The sequence below is a fragment of the Dryas octopetala genome, chromosome 5 (genome assembly GCF_963921425.1).
Source record: "Dryas octopetala chromosome 5, drDryOcto1.1, whole genome shotgun sequence".
Lineage (NCBI taxonomy): Eukaryota > Viridiplantae > Streptophyta > Magnoliopsida > Rosales > Rosaceae > Dryas > Dryas octopetala.
In genome coordinates, this window is record NC_141370.1 from 11,616,395 (window position 1) to 11,629,443 (window position 13,049).

The 13,049-nt window shown below is 34.9% G+C and overlaps 2 protein-coding genes across 3 annotated transcripts; one reads left to right on the forward strand and one right to left on the reverse strand.

The window, feature by feature from the left end:
• Window positions 1-1,522: 1,522 nt before the first annotated feature.
• On the reverse strand, window positions 1,523-4,926 carry LOC147284300 (ADP-ribosylation factor-like protein 8a). 2 transcript variants are annotated; one of them, XM_086245436.1, is made up of 6 exons: window positions 4,749-4,926; window positions 3,069-3,150; window positions 2,941-2,973; window positions 2,657-2,778; window positions 1,968-2,129; window positions 1,523-1,826 (listed from the first exon to the last, which is right to left on the reverse strand). In XM_086245436.1, exons 1-6 carry the CDS (start codon window positions 4,784-4,786, stop codon window positions 1,709-1,711), a joined length of 555 nt encoding a protein of 184 aa, XP_086101562.1. In that variant the 5' UTR covers window positions 4,787-4,926; the 3' UTR covers window positions 1,523-1,708. The 2 variants fall into 2 exon arrangements, with proteins under 2 accessions (XP_086101562.1, XP_086101563.1); XM_086245437.1 differs by having other exon boundaries at window positions 3,069-3,134; window positions 4,749-4,881.
• Window positions 4,927-8,223: 3,297 nt separating this feature from the next.
• On the forward strand, window positions 8,224-12,788 carry LOC147284301 (uncharacterized). The gene is made up of 9 exons (XM_086245406.1): window positions 8,224-8,400; window positions 9,377-9,564; window positions 9,770-10,045; window positions 10,161-10,219; window positions 10,795-10,831; window positions 10,922-10,993; window positions 11,323-11,473; window positions 11,564-11,731; window positions 12,358-12,788. Exons 1-9 carry the CDS (start codon window positions 8,224-8,226, stop codon window positions 12,712-12,714), a joined length of 1,485 nt encoding a protein of 494 aa, XP_086101532.1. The 3' UTR covers window positions 12,715-12,788.
• Window positions 12,789-13,049: the final 261 nt, after the last annotated feature.

Genomic DNA, 13,049 nt, shown 5'->3' on the forward strand with positions numbered 1-13,049 from the left:
ATTATCTATGAGGATAATGCCGCTTGCATCGAGCAGATGAAGACGGGTTTCATCAAAGGAGACAACACCAAGCGTATTGCACCGAAGTTCTTCTTCAATCAACAGCAACAAGAGCATCAGATGATTGAAGTCAAGCAGATTCGATCTCAAGACAACCATGCAGACCTCTTTACCAAGTCACTACCAAAGTCCACGTTCTTGATGCATGTTCGAGGTATTGGTTTGCGTAGATTGGCTGATTTACCTAGTATGTAATCTTCAGGGGGAGTCGACATCAGGGGGAGTATCCCGAAGCACACTCACTTGACCATCGTGTACTCTTTTGTCCTTCGTCCAGGGTTATTTTGTCCCACTGGGTTTTGTTACCTGGCAAGGTTTTAATGAGGCACATCTTGGCATGGTCACCCTACTCATACTACATCCTGAAGATGTGTTGATCTGATACATATGCATTTGCTCATCTTTTCCCTTCGACCACGGGTTTTTCCCATTGGGTTTACCGGGCAAGGTTTTGGTGTAGCAACTCTAATGCACCCCGCTCCCATTGACATACTATTTGCCTATGATCCAGAAGATATGACTTCACCTACTTTCGAGGTTCTGATGTGACTACTCCACACTCAAGCGCGTTGCACTCTTTTTCCTTCGACCAAGGTTGTTTTTGTTCCCACAGGGTTTTTATTACTTGGCAAGGTTTTAACGAGGCAACTTAGAAGCGCATAGCAGAGACAACACTAATGACATGGAATATCCAAGGGGGAGTGTTGTAAATATATTGTTATATGTGGCTATCCCTGTAATTAGTTGTAGGGGCATACTAGTAAATATACAAAACCTAGTAAACCCTACTTCTATATAAGGATATTTATAACATGAATAAGATGAACTGATCATATTCTCTCTGCCTCCTCTCTTCCACAAACCCTAGATTTTCACATACTTTTACAACAATTTTATTGTTTAGTTGAATTGTATTGTTGATTTTTTAACAGATATTTAATTGTTTACATTAGTATTTATGTTAAGAAGTCTTTAACCTAAGAAATTGGTCTTGAAGAGGTCTGGTTCATAAAACAAAAGGTTTATTTCAGACTACCGGACAATTAAAAATCTTAACCATAAACACATCAAGCTAAAGGACAATCGGACTAGAAGACAAAAAGTTCAGAGTTTTCTTGAGAGGGTATTAGGCGTGTTGGGGGTGGTTGAGCCTTAAGTATGACATTGGGCTTCTCTAACATAGCCCATAACGATTGTGGGTACTGAGACCCTTACATCTGAAATAAGATGATAGTCTCACCCAATTGAGCCTCATAAAATAAAGTATGAGCATGGGTGCTCAGATCCGAAATTTTGTTTATATTTTATTTTACAACACCCTCAATAATATTTTGGAAAAATGTTCCAGCTCCTAGATAAATCTCAAATAATTATTTAAAATGTTTTCCGGAGTTTATCAACCATACAGATCAAGTATCCAAATGTATCCAAATGAAGTGGTGGTGAGGTTTGCGATGAGAGATTAAGAGCACCATAACAACCCCCAGAGTCTGCAATTAGAAATGGCACAGTATAATACAGTACAACAACAAAACAATCAGCGATGAAGTTAGACAAGTGCAACCCACCACACCAAAAACCCATTCCTGAATCGTTTATAAAATTATAACACACTGAAACCAAAAACGGAGAAACAAACCAAACCCTCTCAGCTTTTTGATTTGGAATGCTTTACAAGCCAATCAATAACTGAGTCAATGTTGGTTGAGTTCTTGCATGAGATCATGAAGCAACAAACTTCTCTATCAGTAATTGACTTCAGACCCCTGCACAGCACAATGCCATCAGTACCAAAAAACACCTGTCTTATTTAAATTTTTTGATAGGCAGATATAGGGAAATATATACGACAATAAAGAGGAAAATTACTCAAAAATCTTTAGATCACAAAAGCATTTTTGTCTTACATTTGATCAGTCAAAGCCTGTTTACTCAGAGCTCCCGGCTTGTCAATCTTGTTGCCCAGGACCAGCAGCGGGATGCCATTCAGTGAGGGTTTGCTCAGCAAATCATGAAGTTCACTTCTTGAGACACTCAAGTTATCAGGATCAGCAGCATCAACAACGTAACTGCAGAAAAGAACAAGTTATTCATCTTTGTTTTTTGCGTTTCCATAATACAAGGACTAACTCAACTGAATAGTCAATGTATAATTTTGAGTCTTTGACACAAGTATCAACAAAAAAGGATCATAAACCAGAAAATTGACTATCAGCTAAAGGTTTGGGGGCAAACAACTTGTTAACATTGAACAAAACATCTACCATATTATAACCAAAAGAAATCCTAGAAAACCAACAAGGTTTATAATTTTATCACAAACATGGAATGGCCATCATCAATCTTTAAATTGGCAATTTCGTTTACAAAAAATGAGATGATGAATATATTCAATAAAATGATACATATATATATCAAATTCAAACCCTGGAACCCAATTGTGAAAACAAACTAGAAGGTAGCTCGGTAAATGGAAAAGGTTTATTCAGTTGAAATTGTAATATGAAGTGGGCATCTATAAGATTTATAGAGTTTGTAATTATTTCGAGAGTTCTCCAAAAGTAAAGTCAACTGAGATGAGATATTGGTTCCATACACTATAGCAGAAACTGCACGACAATATCGCTCCCACATGCTGCGGAACCTGGGTTGACCTCCAAGATCCCACAACTTTATTGTAACATTCCCTTTGGTTACCTTCTTCATATTGAATCCTACCTGAAAATTGAACCATATGCACACATTGTTGTTAATTTAGTTAATTATGAGAAAGATAATGAATCACAAAGCTCTTCATAAGTGGTACAAGCATTTGGTGAAAGAATATTGTTTACAGAAAAATATAGTAGCAATTATAACGCTTTTGAAGATACAACTCACCGTAGGGATCATGTCCTCGCTGTATCCGCCCGTCTAAGAACAAAAAACCAGTTGTCAATGCATCAGCCCAAAAGAATAGACAAAACTAAAGAAAAACTAATCCAAATTTATTGTGTTGATTTACTTACTGCAACAACATTTACAAGAGAAGTCTTTCCAGCATTCTGAAGTCCTATCAAAGATAGCTCCATTTCCTGCTTGAAAAAGAGGCTGTAATCACATGTACAATAAAGTGAGTGCACGTGATAATTTGCAAAAGATGCATTATCAATGAAGAAATCATAAAGTAAAATAGAGAGAGAGAGAGAGAGAGAGAGATATGATAACAAACTTCCCCCTCTTCCATGTTTATTTATATAATATATTAACATTAAAATTTTAGATCCTTAAAAGTATTGTTGGTCAACCAAAAATTTCTCAAATATATTTGTTTCATATAAACCAACGCTCCTGTTCCTTGTGATCCTTATACACAACATATAGATTATAAATGCAGAAGACAAAGGCATCACCATACAGCATTAAAAAGATCACTCCAACAAAAAGGGCAAAAGTTCTGATTGGATCCAAAAATAACAATGCATATTAAGCATAGCCTGATGACCTCATAAGCAAACAACAAGATAAAATATATCAGAGAATGCAATCATGTGTGAACATATTTATACATATAAGAAAAATAAGTAAACAAGATAAAGAATAACTATTTTCCTCATAAACTATTTATATTTCATTAATCTATAACCTACCAATCATTAAGGCAATTTTTGGTCATTCTTTCAATTAGATCTCTTGACTGTCACATCTAAATTTACTTAGTTTCAATACAGACAATATCATGGTCGTCCAGAGTTGTTTAAAATGGGACACATACGTGAGGTTATGCAGACACTGCATCCAATCACATATGTGAGACTGAAGATTTGCTTATCCTAATTAAATATTATGATAAGTTCTTCTATTATTTTTATAGAACTAATTGAGCGCCATCATGGGTAGACTAGCAGCTATAGACTGCTTTTACCTACATAAACTTACTTCCTAGTGAAGTTCAAAAAGTTTTATAAATTATAATTATCAAGCATCTGATTATATATAGTGATATTATTCAAAACGCATGATATTGCTAAATCTAAGAAAGTCATTCTGTCGTTTCCCTATACCAATCCTTTAGCAGCTAAACTCAAGCTTGTGTCTCAGATTCTGAGGTAACTATAATTGTTTAATGCAAAAGCAGCAAAACAGAACATTAGCAACACCTACGAAAGACATCATGATCTTCAAGTATGTTTCTGTTAAAACTTGGCACCTATTTCAGTTCAGTAATTCAAACCAAGGCAGAAGTAGATGAACAAACCGTAATCATTCCTTCAATCTACATTGCCAGACATAAATTCTGAGCAGAAATAGCAAAACGGAAAGCAAACCCACAAATAATAATTTTTCAAATACACGTTTGTTCATGAAATAAAAAGACATTGAAACAATTCCGGGAAAACAAAAAAGGGTTGGTAAAAAGGAGCAAAAGAAGCCAATTTTGAGCCTTTTTTTTTCTTTTTTTGCTTGCCTTTCCATCATTCTTTATAAGAACCAAAAGCAACATAGACATTTAAACCAATCAAATTACAAAAATTAAAATCAAATTCTACTCAAAATTGTTACTTTTAAACCCAAAGCGCAATGAAAAAACAGAACAAAATCCTGAAACAAATGTATCAAAACTAGACTACACCACAATCGAAAAAAAAAAAAAAAGAAACAGAAAATTGAGATTGAAATAAGAAATAGAGAGTGAGAGAGGAGCTAACCTCCGGAGCCAATTGAGAAAAGCTTCCCACAAACCCATGGCTACTGAATCGCGGTTCAAACAGAAAGATACAGAGAGATGAAGATCGGTAACACTCACTCTGCTGCACCCTCCAAATCGAGCTTTTCCCTCGCTTCGCTTTCGCTACTTGTTCGTCTTCCTTCTTCCTCTTCTTCCCACTAAATAATAATAAATACGAATTGAATGATTTCGTTTTGTTTGTTTCTTTCCGGTCTAAATTATACTTGCGATTTAAGAACCCAGGCCAGCCTTGCATCTCAATGCCAAAAGCTCGTCGAGTGTCCCGTAAGATCCTGACCGTCCAAGCAACTGGGACCTGATTGTTTCGACGGTTGAGATCGGTTTAAAACGAGCCTATCCGCAAATTTCGGGTACGTGGACCAATGAGCCAATGAGGTGGATATTCTACTGTTTGGAAAGTGGTTGCTAAGTGTTTTCGCGGTATCTGCCAGTGGATGATACGGTCCAATGATAGGCTAGATGGGTTGACGTGGCGTGCAATTATTTGACGACAGTTATAGTCGTGGGGAGTGGATGTGGGGTTTTATCAAGCCTCTTACGGTAATGTTACATATGCCTGATGTCGAGGAAGTTTCGAGTTGCAGAGGCAGATAGAGCCCACATTGTTTGTGCGCTTGAGTTGGTGTTGGACAAGGTTTGAGCCCATTGTATCAAACAGAACTTGCAGCTGTCATCTTTTTTTGGTTTATTTACATGGAGACAAATTGCTAATTAGAGCCTTGACCCGTGCAAGATTTGGATATTTCAATTCCAATCAGATATTATATTGGAGAGAGTCGATTCATAGACTTTTAATTAATAGGGTTAATTAGAGCAATAGTACTTCAATATTTATCGATTTCCACTTTAGTCTTTTAACTCGTTTTTTAAATTGAGAGGTCCTCAAACTTTTTCAGTTTTTTCACATTAGTTCATTTCATATATTTCATTTGCACATATGTTAAAATTAGTCACGTATCTCTCACGTGACTACTTTTTAAGCGCAAAAACGTTCATCCACATATGTATTTAAGGTTGGGTGTGGATTTTTGGCATAATATAGGGCAGGAAAGGAATTGAGGGACGTTGGGCGAAATAACCATGGTTAGAGGATGGCAAGGTTAATAGTGTTCATTGACGTTTTTGCCCTTAAAAAAGTGGTCATGTGAGAGGCACGTGACCAATTTTAGCAAAAATGCAAACAGAATAGACAAATTAAAATGAGAAAATTGGAAGAGGTAAAGGACCTCTTGATTAAAAAATGAGAAAGAGAACTAAAGTAGGAATTGAGGAAAAGTTGAAGGACTATTGCTCTAATTAAGTTAGTTATTTCACGGTCCTCATCTACAAAGGATGAATCTAGATTTTCAATATGGAGTGGACTGGAATAGGTTGATATATATATATATATATAGACCCTTTCCATTGAGGAATCTCTTGAATAAACTTAGGGTTAATTTCAGTTCAGTACCTCAAGTTTGCTTCATATTTCAATTAAGTACCTTATGTTTAAAATTTTACAATGTCATAGCTCATCTTTCTAATTTACTACAGTATTATACCTCCGTCATTATGACTGTTAAGAGATTTCTTAAATGCTGATGTGTTACTTACGTGGCACTCCCACAATATTGACTGGATCTCACATGGTCTGACAACATGACACATTATGCCACAATGCATAAAAAATAATTTAAAATCTAAAAATTGAAAGAAAAGAAATTAATAATTACGTGTCATGTTTCTAGATTTTTAATTATTTGTAGAGTTAATTAAAATTATATACCTTAATTATACACCATTTTTCAATTTGGTACCTCAAGTTCAAAAAGTTGCATTAAGGTATCATAACTACGAAACTGTGTTAGTTAGATACCTCCGTTAGTCTGGCCGTTAAAAAGGCCGTTATTTGATGACGTGACACTACTAAAAAGCTTCATTTCAATTTAGTACTTCAACTTTATCATGTTTTTAAAGTTCATAGCTCAAATTCAAAAACTCACAAATAAATAAATATTTTTCAGTTTTTATCTCAACTTCACTCCAGCTTTTGACCTATCAAATCTCTACCAAAATTATCAATTTTATACTCATTTTGAAACTATGAATCTCCTCTTTATAACCATATAAAAATCATGCAAAAAGGAGTTATGAAACCCAAGATAATTGGTCAAAAAGTAGATATATATATATCTATATATTTATATATTTATATCAAATATATTGGCTAAATAATTTTTGATTTGATTGATTTTTTACAGGAGTGATCTTTAAATGATGTCTTAAAATATGGATGGTTTTTATTATTAAAATTCATTATTAGGTGGTTAAGTGAATGAGAAATTTGCTGCTCTATGGTGAGTGGCCGGGTGAACATTATGTACACATTTTTTTTATTTTATCTTTTACTCTCTAGCTCTTCCTCTCTTCAACGGTACTGCGCAGCTTCCATTTGGAGTGAGGTCGCTGGGCAGTGGGCACCCTATGGGGTATGGTGTGGGAGGGGAGGGGGAGAGAGAGAGTCTCCAAATTAATGAGGGGGATTCAAGGAGAAGGGAGGTCGACCGGAGGAGGAGTGGGAGGGAGGTAGTCGGGGAGGGGGGTGGTTTTTTTTTTTTTTTTTTCAAAATCATAGGGGAGAGTCGAGAGATTAGAAATGTTAGATAAAAAATTTGGGAGTTGGGTGTCTAAAGATCCACAATAAAATCATTCGACTATTTCTATTTAAAAAAGGAAAAAAGTCGTAAAATTGAGTGGATAACTTACCCCACCATGAAGGCACTGGCTTATATATACTAAATCTGGAATTAATTAATCATGATCTTTATGGGATGCACGATGTAGATTTCATCAAATCCCAAACAATTAATTCTAATTTCTAAAGAATATGTTGGTTGATTGGTTCTTTCATCATACCAAAAAAAATCTCACCAATTACATTCTGCCACCACATCATAGAACAAGCTGCCATGCACTACCCCCTCAACAGTCAAAAGTCAAAACATATCATGTATTAAGTTGTGATCTATGACCCAATAAATATGCATGGGAAAGCACGTACACATGCAAAAAAAAAAAAAAAAAGATAAAGAACAAAAAGCCAAACTCCCTAAGTTTGGAGTCATCGATCAACTTTTGCGAAAAGAGAGGCTTAGGTAGAAAGCAAGACATGAATGGAGTACTTAAAGATGGTCAGTTTTTGGACTTTGGAGAAGCATAAAAATCGGCCACTGATTCGTTACCCTCCTTCTCTACCTAAGAATAGCCACAAGCGCCTATTCCATCTATTCTTACCTTAGTCTCCAAGTCAGACCAACAAATGCTTTCTCCTTCTAAAAGCTATAGCCATCGAAAAGAGAAGGTTGAGTTTTCTTTAATTCCATATATATATATATATATATCGATCTAGCTTGCAGCAGCTTCTACACTTTATTTTGTTTTCTGTTAGAATTGTGATGTCCATCCCCAATGGGGTTCTTCTACACTACTTTGTTTTGTTCTTGGTTGCCACGTCTGTGTCTGCACCGAAATGGGTGGCACTTGGGGAACAGAGCTTCAAGAGACCCGATCCTCTGCGCCACTTGAACAACTACAATGGAGGTTACGAGGTTGAAAATAAGCATTACTGGGCTGTAAGTTCCTAATCCTATATATATCAAATTGCAATTGTGTACTGACTTTCTTTTACACTATTTTGGACACATGTGCTTGATGTTGATGGATATGCAGAAATGTTTTCTTATTAGATTATGAATATAAACTATACATTTAGTCAAGACTTAATCGACCTAATCAATAAATCAAATTAATTCACGGGTACACAACATAACATACAACATAACATTATTGGACTGATCCTTTGTGTGAAATGTTCATTTTAGATAATGAATTTTTTATTTTTTACTGGAGATCGATTGGGAATAGATGGAATTTCTATAAGACCTATTTTATTGACAGAATTTATCACAATTTTAGCTACTTTAGCGGGTCAGCCTACTACTTGAGATTCGTGACTATTCCATTTCCTGATGTTAGCAATATATATATAGCGGTCAAATAGGACCAACCAATTTGACAAGAGAACATTTTAGTATATATGAAAAATTTTTCAAGTGAAACATGACATTGTTGGTGCCTTCCCATGATACATCTAGCTAGTTGAATATATGATCTTGATCAACCATCTACGTTTTATACTTTTATTTAAGAATTATCTTTAAAAATAATTAACCAAATTAAAACTAGTTAATTGATTTAATCATGAGTAAATAAATAAACAAACACAAAGTTTTGATAAATATTAAAAATGATGGCTAATTTAACTGATTGTGTATAAGAATAATTTAAAAATGAACCGTTCGAATTGTTGGACTAGCTGTTCCTGAAATATAATTGATTATTTTATTAAAAATGGATTTTTTTTTTTTTTAGGTTGACTCACTACAACGTAAACCATTCATTCATGTAAATAGATATGGGGGCCGGTTTTTCTTAAAATGAAAAAAAAAAAAGTAAATAAAAATGAAGATGAAGAAGAGCGAGACTAAAAGAAAGTGAAACCTTTAAAGAAATGAGATTGATATTCTGTGTTTTTCTCATATTTTCCAGTCTGCGGCATTTACAGGAGTCTATGGATACATAATTGCGGGAGTTTGGTTTCTATGTGGGATGGGCTTTATGATTTTCATGGTCTTCAAGAATCCGAACATCCGGAGCAATTGGCCCATTAACGACTTCTTGGACCACCACTTTCTCCTAATGTTCGTACTGCTCCTTCTCTTTACCCTCCTAGCCATGTAAGTGTTTCAATGTGTCTATATTTCATGCATGATTCTAACTGGCCGGATATGTAAACCGCACAAATAATCCGCTTTAACCCACATAGATTTTGTCCCTTCATCTTCACTACTTAATTAATAACAATTGTGGGATTGCAAAAGTAGAATGATTAAGATTACATGCATTTCACATTTTGTTTTCTTTTTGGTTTGTAAATTGAAGAGTTGCATCAAGTTTGGCGCTGGTAGCAAACCAGAACTTTATGGAAAGAAGCACAAATTTGAAGGGAGCCATTTTGAGGCTAGCTGGAGATGCTCGCAAAACCATTGTGAAAGTAACAAAAGTAATGAAGCATATGCAACACCTTTTAGTCCCTTATGATAAAGAGATGTCTGTGAGCTTGAACGTCACAGTCCATCGACTTGGAAAAGAGTCCTATTCCATTCGACGCTTTGTTGAAAATAATGGGGGGACGATCGATCGCGCAATTCAAATCCCGTAAGCAATTTTCTCTGTTTCATATTTATAGGCTTCATTTCTGGGTTTGCATGCATGCACTTAGACATTTAACTTTATCAAGGTTATATAGTATTTTGCTTTGTATGTGTTCTAGATATGTGCTGCATCTTGTGGTTGTCACAGTCAACTTGGCGTTATTGGTTGCGGCATTAGGTAATTTTTCTCTTGTTATCATGTGTGGATTAGTCGTCTAATCATCTCATATCTATATATCAAACATTTTAGTTTATCTCTATTGTAGTTCAATGATCAGAAATGTCCATTTAATTTTAGAATAAAAATTATTTTGTTAATTTTTGTATGGTGGAGTGTTCCATAATATATTCGTACTTTTCCTATACCAATGGTTTTTCAACTCTCTCGCATGTATATAGTGCATATATGTGTCTCACTCCATGTGGCAAGAGTTGGAAAAAAAAATGTTGGAACACCGATTGATTGGTGTGCGTATCCAAACATTACAAGTGTGCAATTTTGAACATAGTACTTCTATTACCTCACATGCTTCAACATTCTTGTGTACGTGTATACATTTGTATATTTATATTTGCCTAATGATATATGGGGTTCACATTTTAGCATATGATGATTTTTCTCTATCAATAATAATTTTCTAAAAGAATTTATGTGGTGCTATATGATACATGTTTATAGTATCCGCCCAGTTCTAACACATGTAACTAAAACTAGTTAACTTGGTTAGACTAATGAATTGCTGCCTTGGTCAGTTCTGCTCTTGCTGCATTGGTATCCAGGATTTGTCATGTAAGTTATTTTTTAATGAGCTTTCTTCTTGCTCTTCTTATCTCTGTATTGGACTATGCTATATATATAGGCTCTTTCATTCTTTTTCAGTGTAATCTTTCTGTGCTGGATATCAACAACTCTAATTTGGGTCTTGAATGGCTTTGACTACTTCCTTGAAAAGTGAGTAACAATTTTCCTTTTCATATATATTTCTCTCGTTTAGAAAGAATTCAAGCATGATCCTTTGGATTTGGATTTTTTGCTATACTTATGTTTACTTATTTCAATTCTAGTCATCTGATACAAATTCAAGAGTTATGGATCTATGAATGTGATTCCGCACACACCCAAGTGTTTAGAATGCATTTCTTCTTTTGCTCACTCACCCTTCGATATATATAATATACCAGTAAAATTAGAAGTCAAACAAAAACAAGTAGATAAAAAATAAACAGAAGATGCCTATCCTGATCTTTAATGGGTTTTTGAAATTCTCTGTTGCTACACAGTTTTGCAAAAGATACATGTTCAGCTTTTGTGGATTTTCAACAAAACAGCCACAAAAGTAGTCTAAGCAGGACCCTACCATGCTTGGATCCATCCTACTCAGAGAAACTGAGGGTTGAAATTGGCCGCACTATACATACTTTCATAAATCAGGTATCAAAACGATTGCTAATCAACGTATTAACAAGGAATGCATTAGATTGTTTTTTCGTAACATATGTGTGTATGATCTTTGTGTTGCAGTTGAATTCTAAAGTAAAAGAAATTTATAAGTCACTTGGATTAGATGCACAAAATGATGATTTACCTGGACTTGTAAGTATATGCAATCCTTTCTCCGGGGCACCTAACTACACCTACACACCAGGAGGTTGCACAAATAGTGCCATTCCAATTGGAGAAGTACCAAATGTGAGTAAATAATGAGTTGATAGTATGAAAACATTTGTTTGGATTGTTGATGTTAGACAACTATTGGACCTTAAAAGCTTAAATTGTTAGGCAATGGATTGGCAATGTATATCAAGTTTACACCCTCCGAATGTGCAACTCTATCCTCCACGTGGTGAGATAGAAATTGCAAACCATCAAAGAGGTGGGGAATGAAGATTAGAGTATCAAACCCATGACCTCCTACAAACCTGACTTTATACTATTTTAGATCATCAGTAGACCCCAAAAAATTAAACTATTAGGGAATAAGTCAATAATGTATATCAAACTTACAGTTGAATTTGACTCATTTCTTAACAACTTAAACTTTTAGAGTCTAGTGACATTGTGTCAGAGCTCAGGGTTCTAGGAGGTTTTGGATTCAAAAATTCCAATCCTCATCCCCTACCTATTTATACATTTCATGCAGGGTGGGGCTGTTTGCATATGTATGTCTCTTCACATGAGAGAAGGTGTTAACTTGATATAAAATGTTGGCTCATTCTCTAGCAAATTAAGTTTTTGGGGGTCTAATTGTTGTCTCACAAATACTATAATTCTTAGTGAATGCAAAAGCTTACTTTTGAATGAAAATTCATGTGTAGGTCATTGCAGGATTCACTTGTGACCAAGTGAACATAGAAACATGCAAAAGAAGTGGAAAACCTATTCCCAAGGCCTCTTACAACTTGGCCTCTGCTTACAGCTACTCTGTCCAGGATTTTCTAAACATATATCCAACTCTGGAGAGCCTATCAGAATGCAGCTTTGTCAAGGATGGAATTTCTGAAGTTGTTTCCTATCAATGCAGGCCATTTAAGATTGCAATGAAAATGCTTTGGTCATCCATGCTATCCCTTGCCATTTTCATGGTATTTATAGTTCTAATTTTGGTGGCAAAAGCTTTCCAGGATAGGGGAAAACGCTTCACTATGTGTTCCCTCATTCCCGTACAACTATAGGAAAGTTATAATTCAATTGGAATAGGAAAAAAAAGAAAAGAAATAGGAAAGTTAGTTATACTTCTTTTTTCCTTTTTTTTTTTTTTTTTTAAATTTTTAATTTATCTTTTTCTGTATATTCATTCATCTGTGAAGATAAAAAATGCACTTCATGCATGGTGGCCGTAAGGCATTGTTAATCCATGGAGTTGTTCATAATTTTGTACATGTAACATTTTAGTCATTTTTAGTAGATTGATAGCTTGTCCCTAAGAATAGAAAACTGAGTCCTAAAAATATTTTTAGTGAAAATGTCCGCAAAACTTGGTACAAATGTAATGTACTTTCATTGCTCT